The sequence below is a fragment of the Fusarium keratoplasticum genome, chromosome 10, assembly GCF_025433545.1.
Source record: "Fusarium keratoplasticum isolate Fu6.1 chromosome 10, whole genome shotgun sequence".
Lineage (NCBI taxonomy): Eukaryota > Fungi > Ascomycota > Sordariomycetes > Hypocreales > Nectriaceae > Fusarium > Fusarium keratoplasticum.
This window is the reverse complement of record NC_070538.1, coordinates 532,980-560,654: the sequence shown is the minus strand read 5'-3', so window position 1 is coordinate 560,654 and position 27,675 is coordinate 532,980. Positions and strand designations below refer to the sequence as shown.

The 27,675-nt window shown below is 51.8% G+C and overlaps 9 protein-coding genes across 9 annotated transcripts; 5 read left to right on the top strand and 4 right to left on the bottom strand.

Moving 5' to 3' along the window:
- Nucleotides 1-793: 793 nt before the first annotated feature.
- Nucleotides 794-3,051, bottom strand: NCS57_01203400 (uncharacterized protein; the record flags this gene model as incomplete). Its single annotated transcript, XM_053061717.1, has 5 exons — nucleotides 794-1,089; nucleotides 1,141-1,182; nucleotides 1,340-1,467; nucleotides 1,521-2,234; nucleotides 2,444-3,051. 5 exons carry the CDS (start codon nucleotides 3,049-3,051, stop codon nucleotides 794-796), a joined length of 1,788 nt encoding a protein of 595 aa, XP_052908245.1.
- A 350-nt stretch (nucleotides 3,052-3,401) lies between these two features.
- NCS57_01203300 (HET domain-containing protein) lies at nucleotides 3,402-5,814 on the top strand (the record flags this gene model as incomplete). The annotated part of the gene is made up of 3 exons (XM_053061716.1): nucleotides 3,402-3,801; nucleotides 3,866-4,576; nucleotides 4,625-5,814. The coding sequence occupies 3 exons, from the start codon at nucleotides 3,402-3,404 to the stop codon at nucleotides 5,812-5,814; spliced, it is 2,301 nt and encodes a 766-aa protein (XP_052908244.1).
- Nucleotides 5,815-6,627: 813 nt separating this feature from the next.
- NCS57_01203200 (uncharacterized protein) lies at nucleotides 6,628-9,714 on the top strand (the record flags this gene model as incomplete). Its single annotated transcript, XM_053061715.1, has 1 exon — nucleotides 6,628-9,714. The coding sequence occupies one exon, from the start codon at nucleotides 6,628-6,630 to the stop codon at nucleotides 9,712-9,714; it is 3,087 nt and encodes a 1,028-aa protein (XP_052908243.1).
- Nucleotides 9,715-10,397: 683 nt separating this feature from the next.
- Nucleotides 10,398-12,424, top strand: NCS57_01203100 (HET domain-containing protein; the record flags this gene model as incomplete). The annotated part of the gene is made up of 4 exons (XM_053061714.1): nucleotides 10,398-10,731; nucleotides 10,789-11,165; nucleotides 11,200-12,249; nucleotides 12,362-12,424. 4 exons carry the CDS (start codon nucleotides 10,398-10,400, stop codon nucleotides 12,422-12,424), a joined length of 1,824 nt encoding a protein of 607 aa, XP_052908242.1.
- A 1,262-nt stretch (nucleotides 12,425-13,686) lies between these two features.
- NCS57_01203000 (uncharacterized protein) lies at nucleotides 13,687-15,156 on the top strand (the record flags this gene model as incomplete). Its single annotated transcript, XM_053061713.1, has 1 exon — nucleotides 13,687-15,156. The coding sequence occupies one exon, from the start codon at nucleotides 13,687-13,689 to the stop codon at nucleotides 15,154-15,156; it is 1,470 nt and encodes a 489-aa protein (XP_052908241.1).
- A 247-nt stretch (nucleotides 15,157-15,403) lies between these two features.
- Nucleotides 15,404-16,727, bottom strand: NCS57_01202900 (uncharacterized protein; the record flags this gene model as incomplete). Its single annotated transcript, XM_053061712.1, has 4 exons — nucleotides 15,404-15,613; nucleotides 15,669-15,811; nucleotides 15,860-16,436; nucleotides 16,497-16,727. 4 exons carry the CDS (start codon nucleotides 16,725-16,727, stop codon nucleotides 15,404-15,406), a joined length of 1,161 nt encoding a protein of 386 aa, XP_052908240.1.
- Nucleotides 16,728-17,921: 1,194 nt separating this feature from the next.
- Nucleotides 17,922-19,417, top strand: NCS57_01202800 (uncharacterized protein; the record flags this gene model as incomplete). Its single annotated transcript, XM_053061711.1, has 2 exons — nucleotides 17,922-18,140; nucleotides 18,206-19,417. 2 exons carry the CDS (start codon nucleotides 17,922-17,924, stop codon nucleotides 19,415-19,417), a joined length of 1,431 nt encoding a protein of 476 aa, XP_052908239.1.
- A 233-nt stretch (nucleotides 19,418-19,650) lies between these two features.
- Nucleotides 19,651-21,556, bottom strand: NCS57_01202700 (Carboxylic ester hydrolase; the record flags this gene model as incomplete). Its single annotated transcript, XM_053061710.1, has 4 exons — nucleotides 19,651-19,980; nucleotides 20,040-20,794; nucleotides 20,839-21,355; nucleotides 21,404-21,556. 4 exons carry the CDS (start codon nucleotides 21,554-21,556, stop codon nucleotides 19,651-19,653), a joined length of 1,755 nt encoding a protein of 584 aa, XP_052908238.1.
- A 976-nt stretch (nucleotides 21,557-22,532) lies between these two features.
- NCS57_01202600 (uncharacterized protein) lies at nucleotides 22,533-23,559 on the bottom strand (the record flags this gene model as incomplete). The annotated part of the gene is made up of 3 exons (XM_053061709.1): nucleotides 22,533-22,657; nucleotides 22,710-23,197; nucleotides 23,261-23,559. 3 exons carry the CDS (start codon nucleotides 23,557-23,559, stop codon nucleotides 22,533-22,535), a joined length of 912 nt encoding a protein of 303 aa, XP_052908237.1.
- Nucleotides 23,560-27,675: the final 4,116 nt, after the last annotated feature.

The window sequence follows — 27,675 nt, the reverse complement described above, 5'->3', positions numbered from 1 at the left end:
CAGTACAAGAGATTGAATCTCAAGGCGGCAATAGCCTGCCCTCCAGAGCTGTCGCTCCCGCGCACAGTCTTACACCACTTACTCGCCGCAAGGTCCCTCCACGGGGATTTTGCTACATACCACGAGAGGTTCAACCACAGCGAAGCGCGAGTAGTCTGCTCATGCAGCCGACGCAAATCACCTGTCCATATCTTCTATTGTAGAAAGATACCGCCGCGGCATCGAGCGAGGCTCGCTCCCTCGCCAAACACGGCAGTGAATCTAGCATTAGGAAAAGACTTTGACAAGTTCGTCAAACTGGTCAAGATAAGCACCTTCTTTGACAGGATCTGCCCTCGCTACTAGGCGGGACCGACCTGAGACGCAGCTACGTCTGCTCCCTCCTTTACTCTCTCTTCTCTTCTTTTGTTATCTCTTTCTTTTACATAGGCTCGGCCAGATAGGGAGCCGCAACTCTCTCCGTCGGGCCGCAGCCATCCTCAGCCATACCCCTCCACCATGACTATGATTGTCATGAGCTGCCCCTCGGCTACTGTTTACTAGCCGCGCCTGGATCACCCGCTGACGGGTAACAGGCTCGTTGTAATGCGCCATTTGTGTCGATGATATGCTGGATATGGGACACTGTATGGGTAGATCATAGATAGACCCCCGTAGCTCAGCACGTCCTGTGCTCCCTCAGGAGACTTCTGGGGCCTAGCGGCCCCCCGGACGAAAAATATACATACATACATACATACATGTCGCTTTGATATGGATGGCAACAACAGCCATTCTCGCAACTTATTACTGGCTATTGAGGAAAATTTTGCGTCGTCTTGGCTAGGAAAACGAGGAGGTATTCGTGACCCTCAGGCAGATGTCCGAGTGGCCAACGACGTTGACTCAGGGCAGTGTTCAGCGCAGCATTAGGTTCCCCGTGGTCAACAAAGAATTGGGTATCGGCGCCAGAAACAAGACGCTCCGAATCATCGTTGCTGAACAGAGAGCCCTTGACGACTGCGGTTGCGACATAGTCGATCGGCGAGGCTTTCAATATCTCTTGGGTGTGTTGGCGAGTAAAGTCAAGGGGTGGGTTGACAATGGACTCTGTCATCATCAGTGCAATATTGCTATCTCCGGTATCTACCAAAAGCATACCCGTGCCATATCCAAAGACCCGTCGTCGACGTCGATAAACAGCTAACCAGCAGCAGCCACATGATCAACTGTTGAGTTACTCTCAGATAATCATCCGCCTCATCCTGCGTCATGTCCTTCGGGCCAAGGTTCTTCATCAGTACGACTTCTACAGCAACTGGATAAGCCATAGCGGCTGAGCTTGCTATCCAGGCTAAACAGCTCAGGTGGTTGGTCATGGCATCCACTGTTGGAGGACCAAAGCCAAAGAAGAAGAAGAGGCAAGTGAGTGTTACGCCCAGGTCGACGATGCCGGTGAGCACAGGCATCCAAGGGACGAATATTATCCTAGTAACATTGTCAATTTTGCAGCATGGAGCCTTGTCTATGTCTTCACTTACCAGTCAACACCTGTATTGAGACGCAGCCGCAGTGCCAGAGTGATCGCAATTCCACCCTGGGCAAACATAAATATTGCTGACAAGAGGGCATACAGGCGAGTATATCTTGCAGCCAAGTAACGCTGCTTGAAGCCTATGTCATTGTATATGCTCTCTGCGCTGTTTGATCCCGATCCGGTTGATCTCGGGGATTCGCCTGCTTCTGGTGGCTTCTCGGACCTCCTTGGGTCTGTACAAGTGTACTCGCCGGTTTGTATATCGAAGAAGCAGATCGTCGTGCCCCCGTGGTTGTGGCAGCTGTGATGCAACTCCTGTAGCCATCTAGACTCGAGAGGTGGCAGGGAATCGCGTGGATCGAACACTGTCCAGGTTTGGGTGTTGTGACAGACATAGTAATCTTTGCCATGAGAGGAGTACTTTTCCCATCCGGGAGGCAAGTCCCTTGACTGATCGACAAACTCCACCTTTGGTTGCTTCTTGCGTTGTGGGTCTTTCCATGTTGTCTCTCCTGTTCGGTGGTTGACAAAGAAGAAGCGGTTGGCTCGCCGGATCCAGATCTTTTCCCATTCTCTAAAGATGTCATCGTCAAATCCTTTGAGATAAGGAGGAGCTGGTTTGAGCCAGGTAGTGTATCGGTTGTTGTGATCGACATAGTATGTCCTCCCTGTTCCTTTGTCGACAAACTTGGTCCATCCAGTGCGGAATCGTGGGTCTCTCCAGATAGGTTTAGTATCAGAGACATGTGTAAAGTATCTTCCACCGTCTCCAGTATTGTGCATTGTAAAGGCTGCTCTTCATCCCGCCGCCAGCTGGTGCGTTTGCCCCATGGATATGGTGGAGGCCAACTTCCTCCACTTTGATGGAAGGTGGTGTTGCTTATGGCTTTATCGGGGATTTCGCGGCGTATCTGTTTCAGGTATAACCTTCCAATTGGCCCGTCGCTGATAGCGGCTTCAGTATCGACGCCTGAATCGCCGAGAAGAACTTCATAGTGGAGGGATTCCATGCTACTCTGTGGCTCATTGCGCAGATTCTCATCACTGTTCGTTGTCTGGGCTAAAGTCTTGACAACTTGGCCATCTTCGATCATCAGGTAGACCGATGTGACAAGTGTTGCCAGGCAACTCAGAGGAACCGGCATGATGACAATAGCAAAGTACCACCAGGTAAGTTTCCAATGATGAGCATCGCCCTCCTTGAAGAGCGAAGCAAACAAGATGACGGCAGGGATAGCGCTAATCATGGCCAATACGGCGTGCATCAGTAAAATCCCCTGCTGAGGAAGCATAGTCCCAGACCATGTTCCGCAGAGAAGGGTGACAAAAGCAAAGGCCACAGACAGCAAGATCGAAGTCAGACGCAGCTCAAGCCCTGGTCTGATCTCCCTAGCGAGGACGTTGAGCGCGATGATGGGGATACAACAAAGACTGTGCCAGGCAAATGATCCGACATGCCATTTCTGGTATGGAGACTGGAAAATGCGCCTCCAGAAGGGGGGCGGCCCGAAGAACCATCTGTCGAAGTGTGCCATGGTCGCAATGCCGTAGAGGATGTTGATCAAGAGATGCAAGAGACTACCTGGTGGCCTCTTTGGGGGGAAGAAAGAATGCGAGAGATGAGCCTGGACTTCAAACCAGGCTGAGCGATCTGCGACGCATGCCAAGGATTTCTTGTAGGTAGGATCAACGCCACTGCTGGCATGATTGGATCTTGGCTGGGGAAGTAAGATGACGGGGGGTAGCAAGCGCTTATTGTTGTCTTGCTCTGTAACATTTATTCTCTCACGCGACAGCGTGATGAATCGAGGAAAGTTGCTGTCAATCAATTCTCAACTCCTCACCTCATTCAACCTCCATCACCTAGCCACCAGTTTCCACCACAATGACCCTTTGTACAACATGCGCAGAGCTCGATATCTGCCAGTTCAACATGGCAGACAGCGTGCTGCCCTGGACACGCAGTCTTGCCGACCTAGAACAGCAAAGCCTCGAAGGATGTCGATTCTGCACCCTGCTATGGGAGATGGCATCCAGCATGAAAAGGGGTTTCCGCAGACAGGAATATGAACATATTACGCCGGCCAAGAAAGCCTTGCCCGACACATGCCGATGGCTTCGACTGCATGTTAGAGGGACTGGCGCCGACAAGGATAAGCCTCAGCTCAATACGGTTCATGTGGTTCTGGCCAATGACAAGTTTGCGAGTTCGACTATGGATCATATGAATGTTTTGATCACGGAGGAGTTTACCAATTACGAGATATGTCTTGCGGCAGACGATGGTGAGTCTTTGCCAGCCTTTCCTGGCAGTCTGACAATTTGAGCTGACGCTGTCATCTTGTCCAGAGAGCCGGGCATTTCAGAGTGGAATGCTAGGAGGGAGATATCTAGGCACCGACAGAGACACCCCGGAGTTTTACGAGATGCTAAGCCAATGGCTGGATCAATGCATGAACGGTGGTCGGGCACACACAGCATGCGCCAAGTTGACGTCGGGAGACGCACGCCCAAAGCCCTCGGAGTCACCTCTTCCAACGCGGTGTGTCAAGGTGACAGAGAACCATGTCTGTCTTGAGAACACCGGCGGTAAGAAGGGAAAGTACATCACACTGAGCCACAGGTGGCACGACAACACGGCAGCATGCAACACCACAGTCTCAAACCTCGGCGACCGTCTAAGCGAGGTGGGCGTGGATATGCTTACTCCGACTTTCCAAGATGCCATATCAGTTGCTCGGGGCCTCGAAATCCCATACATCTGGATCGACAGCCTTTGTATCGTCCAGAGTGGAGATAACGGTCAAGACTGGACAGAAGAGGCAACAAGGATGGGAGATTATTATCAGCACTCGCTCTTTACAATCTGTGCCATCAGTGGAGCAGAAGGCCATGGTTTCTTGGAGATGAAGAGACCGGGTTTCGAGTCGATTGTCCAGCTTCCATTCTTTGAAGGCGGTAAGCGTGTAGGTAACATGTACGCGTATCGGCGACCTCTGAAGGCCGAGAGACTGTTCTCTCGCGATGTGGATCAAAGCAACTTGATGTCCCGGGGTTGGGGTGAGTTTCTTTCTGTAAACTAGGACTTTACCGCACTAACAAGTTTAGTTTTCCAAGAACACATGCTCTCCCGCCGAATCGTATACTTCACCGACTCGGAAACATTTGCAGAATGCGCCTCCTCCACACCCAAAACCATCCCTAGCAACCAACTACTGCCCGGATCTACCATGAATTCCCGAAGCCTGCCAGACGCAAACTTTAGTATCGGCAGGTTTGGCATGGCCCTCAACCGTACCTTGAAGGTCGACCTAGAAGGGCGGAAGACATCACCCTATAATCGGTGGTACACCATCGTTGCTGGATACTCGAGTACAGACCTCACGTTTCCCAGCAAAGATCATCTCGTGGCCATCTCTGGTGTCGCTGGTGAGTATGAAAAGGTTGTCAAGGCTTCCTGGCAACGTAAGAGGCAGGAAAGGTTGATTGCCCGATCAATGGCTCGGAGGGGTAAGGAGTATGTCCCTCCTGTCTCGACATATGCGTTTGGTCTCTGGAGAGAGGATCTGCATCATGGCCTGCTCTGGAGATCCCGAGCGCCTCAGGCAGCTGCTTGCACTTGCGGCGCCCCCTCGTGGTCGTGGCTGTCTCTCTGCAGTCCTGTGGTGTGGTTCAATCGCCACCGGGGGACAGAGAAGGCGCTCCAGATTATACAAGTACCAGTCCACGCGCCTGGTGATCCAAAGGCTCTGAAAAACAGGGCACTCCATCTGAACGGGAGGCTTGTCAAGGTACTTGTCAAAGGTGCAGAGGAGAGCCCGCAGAATATCAGAGAGATGAGAGTCGAGCAGCTGTTTGAGACTTGGAGAGCCCGGGAAATGACAGGTGAGATGACTCGTGAGCCTCAAAACATCATTAAGGGGAAGCTCAAAAGCGCACGGTTTGACGAGGTTTACTACGCCGTCCACTCGAAGGCCCGCCCAGACGATGTGGCTGGCTGGGCGTCACTGGACGAACCACAACATTACGGCGGAGTGGATTGTGTGGACATCTTCAGCGACGAGGTGATTGCGTGTCATGTTACCACGCGCCACAACGTGAGATCTAGCAGACTGAGCAAATTCGAGGTCCAGGCGCCCCTATTTCGTGGCCGGTATAGGGGTAAAGTTTATGATGTTTTGTTTCTGAGGGAGCTTGGAGAGAATGTGTATCAGAGGATTGGGGTCGGGAGTATCTTTGACACGGATCTTATGAAGGAGTTTGTAAAGGGTGGAAAGACTCGGTTTAAGCTCGTCTAGATGAATCATGAAGTTACGGATCAAATCATCGCAGAGGATGGTGGGACATTGTGATTTATTCGTGGTCTTGCGTAAATCTAACACACCTGGCTACGACAACATGTGACAGTCATCTGCCTAACGCATAACTACCTAAACGAACTAAGGAGGTCTTTATCCTTTTTTGTAGACTTGCATGCCCTTGATATCTTATCACGGAGTCAGGTCTAACGAAAGGCCATGGTGTGGCCGCCACTCAGAGATGATAGCCAGTAAGGGGCCCTTCAATGACATATCCTCGCCAGCTCGCTTGTGTAGAGATGTTAGATAACGTCAAGTTGTCAACCTGACAGTACCATGACCACAGTCACCAAAGAGGCTTAGAAGGCTGCCTAAAGGCGCAGCCCAAAGGAAGCTGATGGCGCGTTCACGTGTACTATTTTTTGGGGTCTCGGCCTTTTGTTTTTACACCTTTCGTAAAGTTATCTTAAGCCACCCCGGATTAGGCTACCTCTATTTCTTTAACAGCCGCAATAACCACAAATGTCATCATCTGATGTGCACAAATAAGGTAGCTAGACCAACCTACTACTGTTGGGCCCTAGAGATTCCAATTGGCAACCTTCCGCTTCTTAAACGTCGACCTCTTCTTCCTGTCAAATTCGGCAAGGGTTCTGTGTTCGTCACCTGCTTTGCCATTTCATCGAATATACCTACTCTGCAAGGAACCCTTGTTTTTGGCAACCCTTCTCGGCTCGTCCCGTCGAGTCTGAATTTTACCGCAGGGAGCGCGAACAGGAATCCCATCTAGTTCTCTCGTCTCTTGCCGCCGTTATGGCTGATAAATGGGACGCAAGCGCGATCTCGGCCGTAGTGGCCCTGGTTTTCGCATTGTTCGCGCTCCTAGTCGCTGTAGCCCAAGCATTGCAACAGTACTTAATCACTGGCCAGCTCATCCGCCTCTGCGACAGTGTTGTGTTTGGCCCGCTCCCTGGCCAGGGCCGCCGCATCTGGCAACTCTCCCAGTTTCGCTTCCGCGTGGTGTATTCTATCCCTCAAATTAGTCTCCAGGCCAACCTGTGGCCTAATCAGAGCCCACATATCAAGTCTTATGCCATCGGGCAGGAGTATCTTCCTGATCTCGATCTAGTTCCTGTGGCCGACAACTTATCATCGAGCACCTCAACCCTCTCGGGCTCCTCAGTCGACGGTACGACCATCCTCAGTCGACGTACCAGGGAGTGGGAAGTCAATGCAGCGAACATCGACAGTGGATTTTGGGGCCAATCGACTCGTTTTCAGCGCTTTCGTACTGGTTGGCTTTCCGTGGGCATCTGGCTGAGCTGTTGGTTCAGCAAAATCCGATTAAGGATGCCGTTCCCGAAAAAGGAACGACGAGCCATTCATTGTGTCGACGGATCTGTGGGTGAGGCATCTTGGGTGTCCTTCTGCAAAGCCATCAACGGGTCATGTGGAGCTTCAGTGCGATACCACTCGGTCACTTATGATGCCGACCGATGCCCGTCAGATCTGGTAACGGCACCGATGCAAGTTTCCATGAGGGATGTTGCCGTAATGGGGTTGACGGCGGGCATGAAAATCACGAGCTGTTCGTTCATGGAAAAGTCCATCTCGATGCAGGGCGCCGTCGGCTCTATCACCAGCTCCAACCATGCCATTCTCGGGCCGATACTTCATTTCACCCCTAGAGCCTTTGCCTCAGTCATACCTCGCCCTCTAGCACCTGGAAGCGCCGATGGCAGAGGAATCGTTGAACCAAGATGGCTGGCGCGGACATGGGACGTCTGCACCGTTGCTGGGACGTTCTTCAACTCGGTGAAGAGACGTACTACCAGACGCCTAGACGATCGATGGTCTAGTTATCAAGAGGCCAACCACCCTCCCGAAGTCAACACACGCAAAGGAGAGTTCCACCAGGGTGGGATCGTCCCGGTCGATGAGAAGAAGAAGCATAGGCCTACTCGCGGGCCACCTTGGACTAGAATGCGGATGGAAAAACAAAAGCCCAAGGAAAAACCAAATACACCAGAACCACATAGCACACTCTTGATTCCTCAGACTCGAGCCACCATATCTGTTACCCACCGGCCCCAGGACGGCCCTTGGACCATCACTCAGCCAGATTCGCCTTCCCGATTGGGGGTTGTGAAAGAGCTTAGAGGCAAAGAAAAGGCTCCAGTGGTGAACGTCCAGAGCGGAACTGGGGAAGATGAGGAAGTCCACGTCACGCCATCAACTCCACCTGAGCCGACCATTGACCCGGCCTTGTCTGGGGGGCAAGCTACGACGTCCGCAGGGGCGGTTCGGGAGCAACACTCGGGCCAGAAATCAGCGACCAAAGAACCTCCTAAGTCCAACGAGGTATATCTCATGGTGGGTGAAACGCCTGAGCATGTACCCGAAGTCTGCCCTGGCCAGGCCAACGACGCGACGCAAGAGGGGGCCAAAGCATCAAGACAAGGTGATGATACTCAACCTGCGCCGGCTCCGATGTCCACATTTCAAGGTGAACCACAGACTGATGCATCAGAGTTTCCAATGGAAGCGACCAAAACGGAACAAGTTCAAAATGATTCATGGGGAGCCTCTTTAGAGGCTAGCGAATCCAGGTCATCCGAGCCTCAAGCTGGTGGAGGAGGCTCGCTGGCCACTTTTGGAAGGCCAGTGACTCCTCTTCTATTGACACAGACGTCGCATTGGGAGGAATTGCCGGCAGGAAATCCCCGAGGCTCAGTTAGCCAGGGGACAAGGAAACGCCAACCGCAGAGACAGGCCACGGTAGAAGACGCACCAGATAGTGGCGAAGGAGAAGGGGCCTCTCGTACTGGAAGATCACCGGACCCCGAGACGCATGACCGAGGTCTTGCTGCCAAGATGCGACAAAAAGCACGGAACGAGCGCAGCCGCAAGATCCAGAGGGACAAAACCGTTGTTGAAGGGTCAAAAACGGATGATGGCAAGCCCCGACTCTTGCTAACGTACCCGCAGGACGGGTCGGACTCAGGGCCTTCAAGGCCAGTGTCAATGACAGAAGAGCAGATGGCTTTTGCAAGAGAGGCGGAACGCCAACAGAGAAGAGAGGAGAGGGAGCTCGAGCGAGACAAACGGAACAAATCACGAGGAAACGTTGTTTCCCTCGATCGAATGGACATGTATTGGTTCTGCCAGGTGGACATCTACCAGGGATTCTGGGCCACGCCATGGGCGTCTGTCGCGCCCCTGCAGACGTCACTGGTCGGTGCTATCACAGTTATCTTGGAGGCGTTACTGGGGTTTCTGGAAGAGAAGACCAGCTTAATCTACTGCGATCCAAGCCTCTTCTACTACCAGACCCAGGGTTGGATCTCTCGCGGCCGCACATCGTATCCGGCCTACGCAAGCAATGCCCGCGGCGGGGTCATCGCGCACGGTGCCTACAAAGGCGTGCACGTCCCGGCCTTCCAGTGTACCATCCCAGCGCTCGAGCTGCTCTATTCGTACGACTGGCAGGTGTCTAGCTGCCTTCACGACCAGGAACTATACTGCGAGGAGCAGAATATCGAGCTGATGCGCATCGACGCCTGGCTCTCCTACGTCGGTCGGACTGACATGATCTCGCGCGGGCCCAGGGACCTGCTGAACGGAGCGCCGGCGCTTGTGCAACTCCTCCAGGCCGAGTTCGAGATTGACTTCATGAACATCGACCTCTCGGCCAAGGAAGGCGGCCACCAGGACATCCAGGGCCTGGCCGATAATGTCATGGACTTCCTCACTGACGAGGAGCTCAACGAGGCCGAGCAGCTGTACATACTTGTTGCCCTGCTCCGCGCCGTCAAGGTGTGCCAGTGCGTGTTGGCTGGATCGAGCACGGCCAAGATAAACGAGATTCTCTTGAAAGATGTTCAAGCACATCTCGTCTGAGTTTCAATCGCCATTTTAGTGGTAATGGGACGCCCAGAGTGAAACTCGAGTGAAGCAACATGATTTTACGCTGCTATAGTGAAAATCATGGACACTCTACATACGATCTACGTCGTCAAGACGGGCAAGATGAGCGGCGCGTGGGGCACATTCCTGGAACTCATTGTTCTCTGCCAAAAGCCGACATGCGTGCAGTCCTTCAAGACGGTCAAAGCAGGGGCTGGGGTCAAGGCGATTGCGAATGGGAATCATGTCAGAGCCTAGCCACGGGGAGACTCGCAGTTGAGGGTCAAAGACTGCCCGAAGGAGAGGGACGAAATCCTGAAGCTTGAAATTGGCGCGGCGAATAGATCCATGGAAATGGGGTATAAACCACTTGAGAAGCGGGACATTGTGTGTAAGGGATCTTATCGGGGCTCACTGTTTTCTCCGTTCTCCACTGCAACTCTCTATGCAAGTCTTGTGTCTTATGCATGTAGTGACGTCTATTTGGGACACGTGGTCTATCACGTGTCGTAATCTGCGAATTTTGCCCACCATCGTGTCTGCAGAAGAAACACCTTCGCTCGACTGTTCGACCTCGGGCCCACGCTGTGACTATAGATCCCGCATTTGGCATCGATCTGTTCGATCTTGGTTTTCCGATATTGGCCCACCGCCCTTCTTCAGCTAGCGGCACTAAAATGTCGAATCTTCTCTGCGATATCTGCAACACGATTTTCAAGGGCCCTAAACGCGAGCAATCTCGCGCTGGTGGAGCCCTGGCAGTAGTCAAGCACCTGAAATCGCCTGAACAGCTCCAGAGTGGGATCAATACCGGATGTGTTGTTTGTACCGGGCTTGCTCGACGTGTGGCGTCGAAATCCGCCGGATTAGAAACCTTGGGCTCGTTTAACTCTGGTTATCTTCTCTATGACTTTGGTCACCCCGGCCACGTTACATTTCTCCTGACTTGGGAAATTGATGGTGAAGTGGAAAATGACGCTCTAGATTTCGGTCTACTTTCACTTAGTTCAGGTGAGAAGACACTTCTTTTCCCCTTACAGGACTTACTCTCACACATTACCATGGTAGATGCTGAACTTCAGCATCTATGTCAGCCAAAAAGCTCCGGCTTTGAATCCGATGCCACTGTTCAACTCATGCAGAAATGGCTTGAAACTTGCCTTGGCCGCCATCAAAAGTGTGCACAACGCGGCAAGGATATTGAAGAATTCCAACTTCCAACCCGGCTTCTCGACATTGGGCTACTGGGAAGTAAGGGTTGTCGGCTAGTATTGACCGACTCCAACTCCATCTCTGGGGAATACCTCACCCTCAGCCATCGCTGGGGTTCATCTCCGTTTCTACAGCTCAACTCAGAGACCATGAGCGCCTTAACAGCGGGCATACCGATCCACGAGCTCCCGGCCACCTTCCAAGATGCCGTCTTCATTGCACAGCAGTTAGGCGTCCGTTATATGTGGATAGACTCTATGCATTCAGCAAGACTCTCGAGAAGACTGGATCAGAGAGGCGCCCACTATGCGGCATGTTTATGGCTTCGCTATCATCAACATAGTGGCGGGTCACTCTAATGGTCCCGAAGATGGACTCTTCCCTCCACGAGACTTATCCTCGATTGAATCAGCCATTATCGGATCAAAATGGGACGACCAGTCCGAGACAAACTATCTTCTCTGGGATGAGTCAGCTCTACAAGACGACTTTGAATCCGCCCCTCTCACACAGCGCGGTTGGGTTTTCCAAGAACGACTGTTGGCGCCTCGGATCTTGCAATTCGGCAAGAGGCAGGTGTATTGGAGATGCTCAGAACTATTTGCAAACGAAGCCTGGCCCCAGGGTGTTCGTTTTGCAACAGGCGAAGCCCTTAGATTCGGCACTGACCTGGATGCATTGGATCGGAAGGCTTGCATGGAGATTCCACCAATTTCAAAATGGCGCCAGGTGCCGGTCAACACTACATCGCAGGAACCAGTTGCAGTATGGGAGCGTCTTGTTACCCAATATTCCCAGACCAAGCTTACCTTTGGCGAGGACAAGCTAGTTGCCCTCTCTGGAGTAGCCAAGCTGTTCCAACAGAAGTTTAAAGATCGTTATCTCGCTGGTATATGGTGGTCACCGTTTGCGAGGCTTCTTTGCTGGAGTCGAGATGATCGCCAGGAGAAGGAAGCAAGGGCTCGACCGGATTACCGTGCACCATCGTGGTCGTGGGCGTCAATTGATGGGCCCATCTATTTCACTGCTCGAATTCCGGCGATGCTTCGTACTCTCCTCTTGGAGGAGTACTTGGTCGAAGTGGTAGACGCAAGTGTCGTGCCACTCGGGAATGATGAGATGGCCCAAGTTCAAGGCGGACGAATGACGGTGAAAGCAAGACTCTATTCTTTCAAGGTCATATCGCAACAAGAAGACCAGTTGAAATTTGAGATAGATGGCAAGGTCACCGAGGGCGGAGAGGGCACATTTGTTCTTGACGCAGAACTCAAAGATGAACTCGAAGACCAACAACTGTGGATCATGCCGACTATGCTTGTAGTAGAAGGAATGCCGGGCGGATCCTGGAGCAGCGCAGAAGGGATGGTGCTACGGAGGAAAAGCGAAACTGACGGAGGGACTGGTGCTGGTGATACTTACGAACGTATAGGCTACCTTTATGCGCCCGCCGTTGAAGGCGAGAGGGGAGTTGAGCTTTTCGGGCTGCATGTAGAGAAAGTTGATGGAAATTCTCAAGCAGGCAGCACGCTGAGACTGCGGCGAGACACTGAACTGTTGCAGACAGTGACAATAGTTTAGCGCATTCTGCATTTTAGGCAGCATTGGGGAAGTAAGAAAGTGGCCGAAGTTGACATGATATGGCTTCGAGACGGTATTCAGGAAGCTAGCTCTGAATCTTGCTGTTGAGCAGCATATACGGCATATTGACGTGGTGTCTACACGAGGTATCTCTTAGTCTTTAACATTACCGTGTCTTGAAAAATTGTTATTATCTTCAATGACGAGTCTGTCTTGGTCGAGTACTCAACAGTTACAAGATCTTACCTACCCAGCGTTTCGGGAAGACTAAGGACCCGGCAATTAGGAAAAGCCTGCAAGCCGAAATTCCATCTTGATGGTTATTCTCAAGCCGCAGGATGCTCTCTCTCTGTCTTGCCGGAGGGAGATTTGCTTCTGTCTTTCATAAGGCTCGGCACATCCGGGAACCAGACTGGCTTCCTGTGCAGCCTCTCGGGAATTTAAGCAATCCTGCTCCGTCGTTTCGTAGCCGACATCCGGTAGATCCTTGATTCAAATGAAGAGACGCCAACAAAGGATCCTTGGCAGGTCCCATTTTCAGGCACACAGAGTCTATTACTGGCTGGAAGTTGTGCGCTATCCATCTCAGCTCAAGCGCCAAAGTCTGGAACAATAAAGCCAGCCGCCTCAATCAATAAACTCCACACTTTATTCTTGGCGTCATCAAACACATGGCCAAAGCAACCGATCGAGGCCCGGCCTTGTTTCTTAATCAAGCTTAATACTGTTTGTGATTCGACTGAATTTGTCGACACATGAACAGGCCCCTTGGCGATTGCAACTTTCCTTGCGTTTTTCTCAGCGATACGATGAAACGAAACAAATCAAGGCAAAAGAAGAAATATGTAAAATATGTCGGCTCCAAGTCCTCGGTTGCATCATGCCCTTGCGGCATGTGAGACTGCACTAGCTGAACATGTCGGTTGAGACGGCCAACCGGCGCCTCCTGAACTATTGATTACTATTTCCAAGGCCACATCTTATTTTCAGCTCAGGCTCACCAACTCTTCAATTTGATCCGGTAGCTCGTGACTGTCTTGGCATGTTGGGGAAAGGGGCCAGACAGCATATAATGTGGGAAACACTCCGCTCCCTCTTGGGAGCTCTCTTGTTTGATTTCCCAACCGTCCAACTCGGTGATACTTTCGTTTTATTCGTCCCACTTTCTTTACCACCATGCGTTCTTTCTTCGCTTTGGGCGCCCTCGCCCTCTCAGGCTCCCTTGAGCTCGCCGCGGCTGCCAACTGCCGGCCTTCTGGTACCACCACCAGTGCTGCGCCCTCTTCCTCCGAGACTGGAAGCTCTGGAGGCAACAAGGTTGTCAGGAACTTGGTCGCCAACGGTGGTTGCAACGAGCTCAACCCCAATGATCCCTCCGACATCCCCAACTTCCGCATTGAGGGCAGCGGCCAGGGCGTCACCGGCCAGGGATACACCGGCGGCGGTAGCAAGGAGACCAACTGCGCTTCTCTGGCTGCCAACGGAAACCCCAGGCGTAAGAGATCCCTCGGGCCGTCTGTCAGCATCTCTCAGGATCTTTCCAACTTGGACAAGAACGGTCTATACACGATCCAGTTCTTCTACCGTATCACCTCGCATCCTGGGAACGCGGGGTGTCTGCTGTCGGCCACCCTCGGGGGATCTCCGTTCTATTCTGCGGAGGTCGATGCCAGCGAGGCTGGATGGATCAAGGTGCTTGAGCAGATTACATCCCCTTCTGAGACTTCGCCCATTGATATCACCATGACCTGCGAAGGTGACGATGCCACCATCCTTGTTGACTCCATCTTTGTTTCCGATGCTGTTACTCCAGAGACTATTGATGACTACGTCCTTGACTTTGGTGATGGTGGTGCTCAGCAGACTGATGCCGCGACTGGCTCTGTTACTGCCAGCGAGACTGCTATCGAGACGGCTTCTGAGACCGACGCTCAGACTGAGGAGTCTACTACTGAGGCTACCGACGCTACTACTGTCACTGAGACTTCAGCCGGGGAAACCACCACTGCCGAGGAGACCTCTTCTGGTTTCGAGACTACCACCGTCGCCGAGACCTCCAGTGCTGCTGAGACCTCTGCTGCTGATGAAACCACCACTGTTGAGGAGACTTCTGCAGCCGAGACTAGCACTGCGGAGACCGAGTCCACTACCGTCACTTCCGCTGCCAGCGAGACCACCTCTGCAGCCGAGGAAGAGGAGGAATCAACCACCACCACCCCTGCTACCGAAACTACCTCAGCTGCTGAAGAGGAAGATCAGACAACCACCGCCAGCACCTCTGCCGCCACTGCCACCGACGGCTGCCTTCCCTCGACCTGGGACGACGGCCCAGTCTTCTGCGAGGCCAAGCTCGAGGTCGAAGACACCTTCTGCGCTGTCCAAGGCAACGCCCCCTCCACCGCATTTGAGCTGCTGGATCTCTCCAGATACCCCTGGCAGGGATACGCCGAGCGCTGCGCGACCATCTGCCAGCAGACCGAGGGCTGCAAGGTCTTTGGCTACACTGATGAGCGATGCGCCATTGCTAGCGTCAACACTGTTAGCGACATTGAGTGGGAGAGTGGTGGCGATGAGGCTGATATGATGGAGTGGTCTAACCTGGACTGCTTCGTCTGTGATGAGACTTGCATTGTTACCGATAACTAGGTCTCATGGTGATCGCTTGTCTGTGGGGGATTGATGAGGGCCTCTTCAGGCATTCAAGCTCTTTTGTACATGTGTAAGAGTATATAGTAATATTAATTTGGCATATACCTTCTTTTCTACACCAGTCATTGGTTGACATCCACGGGCACAGGACGAAGGAGGATAGAACGCTGAAGCGAGCACCGTTCGCATGTCTATAGGGTATTCTATTCGTAATCTATGTCATCCACTATCCTTCACTCTACCGCTAAACAACGCTGCTCTCGCTCCTATGATAGTTGGGCGTCGATGCGGTGCTCCGTGAATCGACGTGGATTGTCGTTTCTTGAATGATATGTCGACCACTCGAGTCGTCATCATGTAATCGATCCCAATTTCCTTTTCCCGAGACTGTTGTGCGAGTCTGACCTTTTGGCGTGAGTGAATGAAGGGGCGTCTCGTGGCGGTATGGTGGTCTCTGTAGTTGAGGTTAGCAATGAAATTTCGAGTTGAATGATGTTGGGGGACCTTACAGCTCCTCCTGATACGTTGTTTGTCGAGCGGTTCATAGATCGGGCTATGCATCCGCCAAAGAGTTTGAGTGACGGTAGTGAACATGCGATGATGGCAAAAGCAGACTCAAGAAGGGACCAGAAAAGTAGTCGACCTTGGGAGACTGGCACTGGTTAGCTTGTGATAAGAACAGAGGAAACCAGGTACTCACGAAAGTGATCCTTTGGATACACCCTGACGTCGATATACTTGTAACTGACGATACGCATCAGAGCGGCGACACTGGCGACAACACCAAGACCAAGGATAGCGACGACGGATATCTTGACTCGCTTCGGCATCTGTAGAGAGTACACGATGAAGAAGGGCGTGATAGCGCATGTCCAATCTGAAGCCACCTGAACAGCAGTTCCGATATAGCTGAGATTCATGAAGCCGTCCTCCGACTTGCAATGGCCCAGCTTCGGATTCCAGTACGTCGCAAACGGAACGCAATTGACGAACAGCCATATCAAGCAGATGCCATTAGTGGCGATCATGACGCCCATGAGACCATACATGATGTAGACGTATCTCTTCTCGACGCAGATGTGTAGGATCGTGACGGCGATGGCGAACTTGGTAAGCGACGACGAGGCGTAGTAGGTGAGCTCGTAAAGAATTAGATACTCCATCCCTCGGACCTCGAGAAACTCTCTCATCTCAAATTTGTTGAGATACGCGTCCGTCGATCCGATGCCATAGTGGACAGCGAGCGCGCCCAGCACGCTTGCGGGGATGAAGGGGAGCTACACAGAAGTGATGATTAGCATGGCTCGATCAACGACACACGGAAATGGAAGGCTCACAAACCCAATCACGGCGAGGTAGTCATTGACCCTCCACCCCTGAGATGCCTCAGAACTCCATGTCTTGACGTACACCCGCAGCGCGATAACGACAGCGCACACGACGGTGAAGATGTAAATCAGCACCTCGGTCGCTAGCCCCAGGCCCGACGAAGGGATGGAAGACTGGGCGTAGGCGATGTCTGAGATCTCCTCCCCCGTGAGGTTGGCCGTGGACTGCACCTGCACCATGCCTACATATGCCTGGGAGAACCAACAAGCAAAATGATGAACCAACGAACAAGGCCAAGCAAGCAGAGGGAAACGAAAAAGAGGGCGTCTCCGAGGGAGCGGAAACTGGGGCACCAGGCCATATCTGTATATCAAAGGCAATCCCTCGCGAGAACCATTTTTTTTCGCATTACGCGACCGTTTCGCCCACTTGATTAGAACCCCGTTACACTAGAACCCTTGACGAAAAGAGCTGCAGAGCATGTCTAGTCTTGGCTTCTTTAGTTACCAAGAATGGAATATGGGTATACGGGCCAGGGGGAATGAGCAGGGGATAGCGCGGCCTCGCACTCGCGCCTTTGGTGGTTTAAATCGAACCATCTCGACCTGGGCTACCGGCAGCCCTAGGGGTGACTTTCCGGTCCCGCAAACCTGGTAGGGTTGTATTCCAAGGAGGCGCTAGAAACCCGCGGGGTCGTCTAGTTGGAGCGTCTTTGGGCTGAAGGATCACCCGGGTCCTAGATAGCGTCAGGGACGGCGCGGCGTGCAGGGTCCAGGGGGGCTTGATGTTGGGTGGTTAGGCGAACAAACTGTTGCTCGCCTGAGTCAGGCAGGGTTCTTTTTTACTTCTTCAGGTTGGAAATTACCCGGACTTTTTTCTTTTGTTGTTTCTTTCATGAGTTTCTTGGAGAACGGTAGATGATGCTTGAGTGGTGGTGAGATCGTGTGGGATATATCGACTTGCCTCATCTCCACAACCACCATACTCAGACAATATCCCTCACTGAAACAGCACTTCATGACTCTCTCACGATATTATCTATCCAAAGCACGCGGTCCGGCGCAAAACTTGAAACCGACGACCAACAGCCGAGCTTCCTGTCCGTCTAGCGTTGCACCCACGCCTTGTATGGGCCCTTTATCTTCGACCCATTTTCACGGCAACGCAGAAACTGGGTTCAGCACCGGGGCAAGGGCATTGTAACCGTGTTAAAGAACCGGGGTTTCATTAGTTCTTTTACGCATTCTCCTTCGGCTTCTAAAAGGGGTAATGGACTCGTCTAGGGGACGGCTGTTAGACGGACGCTATCGTATAGCTGATGCTGCGAGGCGTGTTTTTGTTACATTACCAGTCCCGTTCCCAGGTCTGCTTTCACTCATTTCTCTCCTCTGCATGTGCTTTTTGCTCTCCATCTGCCGTCTCAAGAGTCCCAAATGTCGTTCTTCAAGGGCCCCGCGGCTCCGGCCCGCGTACCGACTGACAAAGTTATCCCGCTGCACTTCTGGGACGACAGCCCCCTCTATCGGAGAATCGCATTGTACAATCTCAAGGTGTTTGATGATGTTCTTGATCCAGAGATGCTCCGTAGTAGTCTTGAGGCCCTGGTCTCTCAGGACACTTGGCGGAAGCTGGGAGGAAGGTTGAGGAAGAACGTGAGTGACGCTGTTGCCTTTTCTTCTCGTTCAATGTGCCCTGGACCTAACGTTGCTACATGTAGGACCAAGGTGGTCTCGAGTATCATGTTCCTGAGGAGTTCACCTCGCAACGTCCTGCCGTCGGCTTCACCAGGGTTGACTACAGTGGGGTGACAAAGGCCGATCACCCTCTCGCTTGCCGCCTCCCCAAGCCATCTTCGCGTCCCGCTGTGGTCGGTGATCCCGATGAGTGTATCGATCTCGCCTGCGGGCCGGGCTGTCCAACTTCGATCGACGATTACCTCTACTCTGACCGGCCCATACTCGGATTGCACGTCGTCTCCCTCAAGGATGCCACTCTTGTCACGCTGCACTGGTTACACATTGCCTGCGATGCCCTGGGCATGAAGGCATTGGTGGGAGGTTGGGTCCTCACGATGCAGGGAAAAGAAGTCCCCGCCCAGCAGGGCTTCGATACTGACCCTCTCGAGGAGCTGGGAAAGCATCCCAAGGAAGCTCACAAGTTGGCTGACCAGCGCATGAACACTGGTTCTCTACTCACATATGCCTTCAAGAATGGATACAGCTTGGCGTTCGGTAAGAAGGAGTGCCGAATGGTCTGTATCCCTGGCGCGTACCTTGACAAACTTCGCACTACTGCCCTCGAAGAGCTCTCTGCTGCTGGCGTTCAAAACCCCTTCCTCACAGACAATGATGTCCTCGTCGCCTGGTGGACGCGCATCGCCCTGTCCCATCTCCCTCCAGACTCTGACCGTCCTGTCACCGTACAACTTGCCATGTCGCTGCGCAAGGCCCTCGAGAAGGACCTTCTACCTCCAGGCAACCCATATGTCTCCAACTGCTTTGGCTTTACCAACCTGCTACTCCCAGCAATGAACTTTAAACGGGAGCCAGTTAGCAGCATCGCGTCGCAGATGCGCACAGCGCTCAATGAGCAGGGCACCCGCGCCCAAGTCGAAGCATACCAAGCCTTGGTACGAGACTCGATTGCTCCTCTGCCGGTCTTTTTCGGAACTGGAAATACATACCAGATCTCATATTCCAACTGGACCAAGGCTGATCTTTACGGAGCCGACTTCTCGGCGGCGGCGGTCACGCCCAGGGACGAGCCGCTATACGCGTCGTACATCGCTCATTGTCAAGTTCCTTTCCAGTTCCCTGAAGGCTTCATTGTTGTTGGAAAAGACTCACATGAGAACACTTGGCTCTGCGGATATCGGGTACAAGGCTTGTGGGACAAGGTCGAGCAGGAGCTGGCAGCACTGGATGCTTGAAGAGGACACGGACAGTAGTTCAGCCTGGGTTGCGCATTGTCTTTTTACTTTATTTATCGCGGCAATAATGAGGATACCCTTGAAATTCACCAACCAAAATTGTCATTGTGATAGGGATGGCAGTGCCGTCTGGATTGAGCGCTTACTATCCAGGGTCACAGAAGGAGGGAGGGGAGCATCCCAGTCTTATTGGTGCTTTATTTTATCTGAGCAGATTCAATGCCTTCCGTCTCTTAATTCCCAAAGACCGTCAAACCATGTTCGTTCATCCAGTCCATTCCTCCTGCTCTCCAATCATCGACTTCAATATGGTTTCTATTTACATCAAAGACAATACCGTCCCCATCAGGAACATCCGATGAAGTAGAGTAAACTGGCCAGTCTTGGCCATCTGGAAGACCCAAGTCATGGCTTCCGTTGGGATCGAGGTTGGCAAAGAAACTGATCCACGAAGAGGACATCGCCTTGGCCAGCGCCTTGGCCTTTTCCGGGTATGTCCCGTTCCCACCAAATGGGTTCGTGCTGTATCCGTCTCCGTTGATGTTGTTGAAAACAAAGGCAACCTAACCGGTCAGCTGTCAGCTCATGCACAGGGATGATACTATTGTGGTCGATAGCTTACCTCTTGGAAGTGTGTTGCGCCAGTGAACGGTGGCAAACCATTTACGGTGACGTTGAAGCGATATGTGTAGCTCGGAAGGCCGTGTTTTGCCCAGGCCTTGTTGGCACGACGTCTCTGATACTGCATGGAGAAGTCGCCGAACAGAGCGCCCGTTCGTCGATACTGGGCTCCAAGTTGTTGCGCAAAGGTGTCCCCCGGCTCAATGACATGGGGCCAGGTCTCTAGAGACGGGATGCCCACTCGCTGATCGTTGGGGTAGAGGGCCATGAGTTCATCAACCAACTCATCAACAGACTTACCAGAGTGGACTTCTGCGTCAGCAGGGGTTATGCTTTCGATTGCATCCCGCATCTCATCGTCTGTGTTGACTCCGCCACCGTTGGGTCCCTTGCCCGAACCAAAGGCGGATCCTTCATCTGAGTTGGCACCAACAAGTATCGGGATCTTGGGGAAATCTCCATTGGCGACCTGATTTGCCGGATAGTCGGCAATGAAGTCATGGTCCAGCACTGGAGGCCATGGTCCAACACTGCTCACGTTCAACGCATGGTTGATCTCTTCGAAGGGTACTTTTCGTAGGCACTCTAGAGACTCTGGCTTCCCAACCAAGTCCGCACACGAAGTGACGTTACCGACCAGAGCATCATATACACCCTGCATGTCGGCGGTCGCATTGAAGCCCCCTGGGAATCTGCCGATGGCGCCGCCGAAACCAGACTGAGCGATGGCACCTCGGAACAGACCATCCCCGCGTCCTATTTCTGTTAGAAATGGCTTATTCAATAAACATCTTACTCACCATTATATGCAAAGACCTGAGCAGAGACACTCTCAGCGCCCGAGCTTTCACCAAAAATTGTAACCTTGTCGGGAGAGCCACCAAAAGCTCCAATGTTTTCATTAACCCACCGCAGGGCGAGACGTTGGTCTCGGAACCCAAGGTTGGTAATCCCCTCGTCCAAGGCCTCCTTACCGCAAGGGAAGCCGAGAGCAGAAAGGCGATAGTTGATGCTTACGCCGATGACGGGAGTCTTCATCTCGACGCTGCGCTCCACGATAAATGACAGATTGTACCTCCGGTCAGCAGAGCCGCCCATGAACAAACCTCCTCCGTGGATCCAGACGGCAACAGGGAGGTTGGAGGTATCTTTTATGCCAGCAGGTCGCACGACATTCAGATAGAGGCAGTCCTCGGACTGGGCGTATCCGATCTGATCGGAGCCATAGCCAAAGCAGTGGGACGGGTACTCGACAGCTTGGTTAGTTCCATTCCACGCCGTGTCCAGTTCTTTAGCCAACGTGAATCTCTCGGGCGGCTAAGAAGAAGTCAGCATGGTGACCGAGTGTTAAAGACAATATCTAACCTGAGCATAGGGCATGCCAAGGAAGAAATCTTGGTCATACTGCGGACTATAAACACCAGCGTAGGTGCCGTTCTTGACTGAGACGGTCGGTGAAAGTCTCGCGGGCAAGGAGATTGCTTGCCCGAAAAGTCCAAAGAGAACCAAAGGAATCATATTGAGACCGTAGCTCACATGAGAGGAAGTAAAAGTAGAAAACAGTGTCTGATCAGTCCCGTGGCTGCATCCCGGAACCTGGACGACAGTACGACTACTAACTAGATTTATATATCGGGCCATGCCTCCTCCTCCATCGGCTCTATCATCCCGCTCGGTGATATTAACCATCCGAGGTCCCGCAATCATTCGTTACAATATGGGTTGTTCTCATCGGCGAAGTGGTTTGGGGCCCCATGGTTTAACCGATCCCATGACCTCAGAACCGTTGTTGATCTCCGCAAAGGGTGCATTCCCCGCGACTAACAACCCCACAAATCGGGCCTTTTCGACTTACTACGTAAAATTCGAATCCGACGTCAACTGCCGACCATGTTGAAACTGGGGTAAAGGCCCGTTTGGTCGATCATGCCCCCTCTAAATGGAGGAAAGGGAAATGCGAAGCGCCAGCCCCTGTCGTGGAGAGATTCGTGGGGAGACCCCATTTTAGAGGATGGCAACCTTTTGATTCCCGAACACGGATGTATAGATTTCTGTGAAAGAGACAGCCTATGCTATAGCAGGGTTGACGGCATTAAGACCCAATGCCGTATGACCCAAAAACCTAGACATAGAAATTTCAAACTCAATGTTCGCAACGAAGTGAGCATTGCGATGCCGAGTGACCGAAGACATGCACTGGACATGTAAGAACCCTCCATTGGAGCGACGGCACTTTAACTCATTTAAACTCAACACAAAATATATTTTTTAGACATCTGGAGTGATATAAGTCAACTCCACATAGTTCGGTTCCCCGGCCGCACACTGCTCTTTTTGCGAGGTAGAGACTGGCAAGTCTATCTAAAATAATGTATAAACAAGAATCAAATGCCGCATAACTGGCGCAATTCATGGATCAACGCATACATATTACCCATTCCATACCAAAAAGCAACATGACCGATGAAGGATAAACTTAACTGAGTTGTTCCGCTCACCACCCACGGTTTCTCTTCAACTCGTACCACCAGTTACGCAGCATCCAGCCGTCAAAATCAGTAATTTTGCCAGAGCTACCAGCCAGCATGATAAAGTTACTAACACCAGAGGGAGTCCAGTCTAGGATCAAAGTCAGCAATTCAGTTCGTGAAATTTGATATCAGAGACAAACCGTAGAAATCATCTAAGCCAAAGGTATGGCCCATCTCGTGAAGTAGGATCTGGATGTCTGAGAGGCCGATGCTGTTCATGAAATACTCTCGACCCATCCTCTGGCCCCAATCACCGCCAGCACCACCGCCAAAGCCATCAGTGAGCCACAAAGACTGATCATAGTGACGAGAAGCACCTCCAGGGCACTGGCTGTAGTCCCCGTTCTGGTGGAAAAAGCGTCCACAAGCCGGAGCGCATTGCGGAGCACCCTCGCCATCTCTGTCAGTGTAGACATCAATACCCGATGTTGATCCCTGGAGCAAAGATCGGTCGCGAACAGCCCAACCCACAACGTTGACCTTGATGTTGGAATACGGAAATCCGTCAAATCCATACACCCACTGGAACCATTTCTGATACTGCTGGTTGTAAACAGTAGCGATCTGCTTGCGCTGGGCTTCGGTGACCGGTGTGTTGGACTCCCATCGGACGCAAACGTTGATAGATCTTATATATTGGTTAGCCGCTCCCATATACCGACAATGCACGACGGAGGGAGATGATGCATACCCCGAAGTGGCTCTTATCTGATCCCAGCCGTAGTTGCGGAATCCAAAGAGACCATTAGAATATGTGGCCTTGCAATGATCCCAGACTTGTTTCAGCGGCGTCACCAAGTTTGATGGCGGATTCCAACCGGATTGACGCTTCTCGGGTCGATTCCAAACCTGATTGTCGCGAGTCTCGTGAGAGCGAGCCTCTTGAGCTGGCCAGACAGAAGAGTCACTATCTTGGCTTTCGGACAAGTCAAGGCCATTGACGGTTAGCGCCAAGGCCAGAATGGCCGAGAAAGAGGCTGTCAAACGCATCGGGACCTGAGTAGCGAGATAAAAAGTGATGTAAGATGATTCGACTTTGTAGGCCGTTGGGTATAGGCAAACAGTTATTGTTGATGCAGGACACTAGTTTTTATATCAGTCCATGTCGTCCGAGCACGTAGGAGCTTCGAGTATCATACTTGACTTCTGGAAGGATACTTATTAATCCTAATGGTGGGAAGCAAAGAAAAGAAAGACAAATCGCACCAATCACAGTGGTACCAAATACGAAGCAAAAGTCTAAATGGTCTTCCCCGGACCATATACGTCCGAAAGCTATTCTAGGAATAAGCATAGAAATAAACGCGCCAATTATACCAACGACAAGGATAACCACCTTCCTGAATGAAGGGTAATACGATATGATCTTCCAGTCTAAGCAATGTGACGCGGTAGTATTGCGAAAGGAATATCTTTTCATTAGAGGATTCTGTTTCGTATAGTTGCCGCTATTTGTGGGATAATCTGGGGCGCAGACAACATGGAACGATGAAATGCATCCCAACCCAGTAACCATGGATGTCCCTTGCTCTTCCATAACTTGCCAAGTTCAAGCCATCCTTGATTTCTCCCGGTTTTTAATCACTATACAACTATGTGAGATGGCACTCGTATGTTTCACTTGAGCTCATTGCGGATCGGTGCCTAGTGCTCCTCCGCTGTGCTTCTATGACTTGACTATTGAGTTAGCCCTCGACACTCTTGTGTCCCTGGTGAGCGAGACACACCATATCCAATACACTCGTCTTTACACGGAAACAAAGGCCTGTGAGAATTTGGGAATGTCACACTTGGCAGGTCCTTAGGGCAGCACTGCGAAGACTCAGTTTCCTCGATACTCTCGATTTTCCTCCATCGCAAGTCGGACAAGAACAAGATGACAGCTAGTTTCACTATTCTTTTATGCTGTTCTTCGCACGTGAATCTTTCACCAGCCGGCAACCCTCAGTGAGGGGAAGGCGATGCAACAGGTTAAGACTTTGAAGCCTCGCGGTGTACCCGGGGTTTGGTTATATTGGATAAATATTCTTTGTGACTTATTCTATGTTCTATTGCCAACTCATCTTTCAAGTGACGGTCAAGCAAGTAACTCGGATAACATCCACATAGGCTATTACTGGTGGTGGGTCGTGAGCCAGGCCATGACCAGCGTTGCCCACGGGTCTAATACAATCAAATAAACTGCCAAATAAATTAATCAAATGCGCCAAAATCTTATTTTAAATCAAACGAATCCAAAATGCCGAACTTGAAATAACATCTGAACCTGCCAGGCTGCCGAGTCCGTCTTTGCAGCCTACCCGGAACCTTGTGAGTGCCAAATTCGGGGACTGAATCTGGCCAATCACGATCACTTCTTCTGCCCCCTATTAGTGGGCTACCTTTCGCCACAGCCTCTAATCTGCTAAATACAAAGTATCTTCTTAATTTTCCTCCATCGCTGACCGCGTCATTGGCAGCAGCATGTTTACATGTACTTCTCTTGACGCATGGTGGCCCTTACTGATCGACGATGGAATCCAACCATATCGTGCTTCCTTCTCCACCCTCTGCCTTCGCTCTTCTCCGACCGCCGAGGAATCTGGTGAGTTAAATCGAACTGACGACGCGGACTAGCATTTCAAAAAAATATATCTGTAGCTTTTGTGCATGCTTCATCCCAACACCAACTCAAGCTCCTCCCGAGATTGCAGTTCCCAAGCTGACTTGTCAACACGGCCAATGCCCTGCCGGCGAGCAACACCATCCTTCCATTCAACAAACAAGACATTGTAGAACTCGAACGATTCCCTATTCTGATTCTTCAACTCCTGATATTCATCAAGGCGAGTCCACCCACCAGCAGTCGAATCCATAGATCCTGTAGATATCGCTGCCAACTCGCACTTTTCCCTTTTGCACAGAAGCCGCCACAGCACAGTTCGAGTATGAACATGGAGACACCCAACCCACGTTTCTTTGCTGTCGTAGAGATTGATGATGCCTTCTCTTTCAAGCTTGTCAACGGCCAGCCCATATGACACAGGAATGTTCAAAAACCACGCTCGCTCCGTCTTACACGTTATGAAAAATGGAGTTTCTTTCATCAGCCCTCCCTCCTCTCCATCGATCACAAGAGGAATCGGGTAGTTGAATCTCCGTTCTGGGTCGCACGGATGATGGAAGAGATTCCCGTCCTTTTGCCAGCCTGGAGGGAGCTCAAGCGCGGGGTCAAGGCTGCAGCCTTTGAACCCATCCAGGTCATTCGAAATGCGCCTGTTTCCTGTAGTCTCCTTGGCATACCAGGTACAGAATGATTTGGTTACTAGGCCATCCAAAAGACCTTCAGGAGGAGATTTCCGAGTCCAAGAAGCGGAACCGTATCTTTGATGGCGATCCTCGTGTAAATCGGATCTATCCAAGTACGAGAAGGCGCTTGCCCACGGTGACAAATCCGCCGATGTCTCCAGGTAAAGGCAAGACATCCATGACCAGCTAGGCACAGGTCCCGCGCCCACCTGGTGACAGAAAGATGCTCCACCTGTTGTTCTCCATAAGAGAGCAACATCAAACGCAACTTCAGGGAGGCCAAATAGGAAGCCGCCAGGGAATGAACGAGTCAAGGCCGTCGTGATACCGGTGAAAGCTGGCAGGATATCCGTTGGGAAAGTTAGTTGTCTCCGACTATAGCTGGCCGCCAATTGATAGAACTCCTCCAAATTCGGCCAAGGGGAGTAGTGGAAACCGCGAGTATCTGGCGCGTATGTCCCGAGGCAGTTTTTCATGCTCAAGTCTTCCAGGGGCGTGCGTTCATGCCACACTGCACAATGGCACTCCCAAGTAATCTCGTTGTCATGGAAAAAGAGTGATCGTTGTGAAAACACGAGTTCTTGCAGCGTCCAGCCTCGGCAGTTCCACGCTGAGCCCGCAACGAGACCATAGTGACCTTCAGCTGACCAGCGGTCGCTAACCATTGGTGGCGTGACGTCTTTAATTCCTCTCAACCCTTCTGCGGCACGGTAAGCAGCCGCAGCTACCAGCGTAAAATACGCGCTGCCGTAGATGAAGGCCATGTGGCGAATCTGCTCCTGCTTTGACGCATCATCATCCTGGACGATGCAGAGGCGATCGACCCATAGATATTCTTCCCCGATTCGTCTCACAAAGTCAATTGAATGCCGAATTGTTCGGGGAAGCTGTTCCCACATGGCCTCAAGAGAGCCAACTTCCTGAAAGGCAAGTAGATTGTCCAATAAAAGCTGGGGATCATGGCGGTCCGTTGTTCCCCAGACATAGCTGAGAGCGACATATCGGCAGGCTGGGTCGAAGGGCACCAGGCGTTTTGTCCTGGAATTTATCAGCCAGCGGGGTAGGCCTTGATGAGATTTACTAGGCAGGCGTGATCTTTGGCAGTGATCTTTATGCTTGGCATCGCACTCTCTAATCCAGGTGTGAATGAGCTCTATGTCGATCCACTTCGGATCTGGTGGGCGAGGATCTGGTTGGCGGCGGATGGGCTGTTTTTGAGGGTCCTGATTGTCGAAGAGATAGTTCCTAAAATTTCTAGGTGCTGGCATAACGTAAAGGCAAGGTAAAAGATGCAAATAATCAGATCAGACGATCCAATTAGGGCGCTGAGATGAGAATAGACACTGGGTCGTGTCGTGCTTGAAGAGTGTTGGCTTTGGAGTGGCGGGGGGTTGTGTGTGATGGGGTGCTGTTTCATAATCTCCTGATAGAAGTGCACGAAGAAGGGTCGAAAGAGCTTTGTTTTCCTACGAGGAAGATGGCGCTCTTATAGCAACAATCAGCACCCCTTACAGAAAGGGGCTGTGCTGGAACCAACCAGGAGACTGCGCTTTGAGACAGTATTAGTCAAGTATGCACAACGATGAGGCTCTGTATTGATGTTGTGTAACAAGCATATTCCTTGTTGTTGTGGCTGGCTTCTCCGTCCCCTTGGCAAGGCAAGCCCTTGAGTGGCAGTACGAGTTATGAGGGTTGATACGATCGTAATACGTTATATTCTCGGCGCAGTCGATCTGACTTGCCCTATTTTACCTGACAGATCACAAATTACCAGATAGGGCCCCGTCCTCCTCGTCGCAAGCTCACTTTGGATGCAGT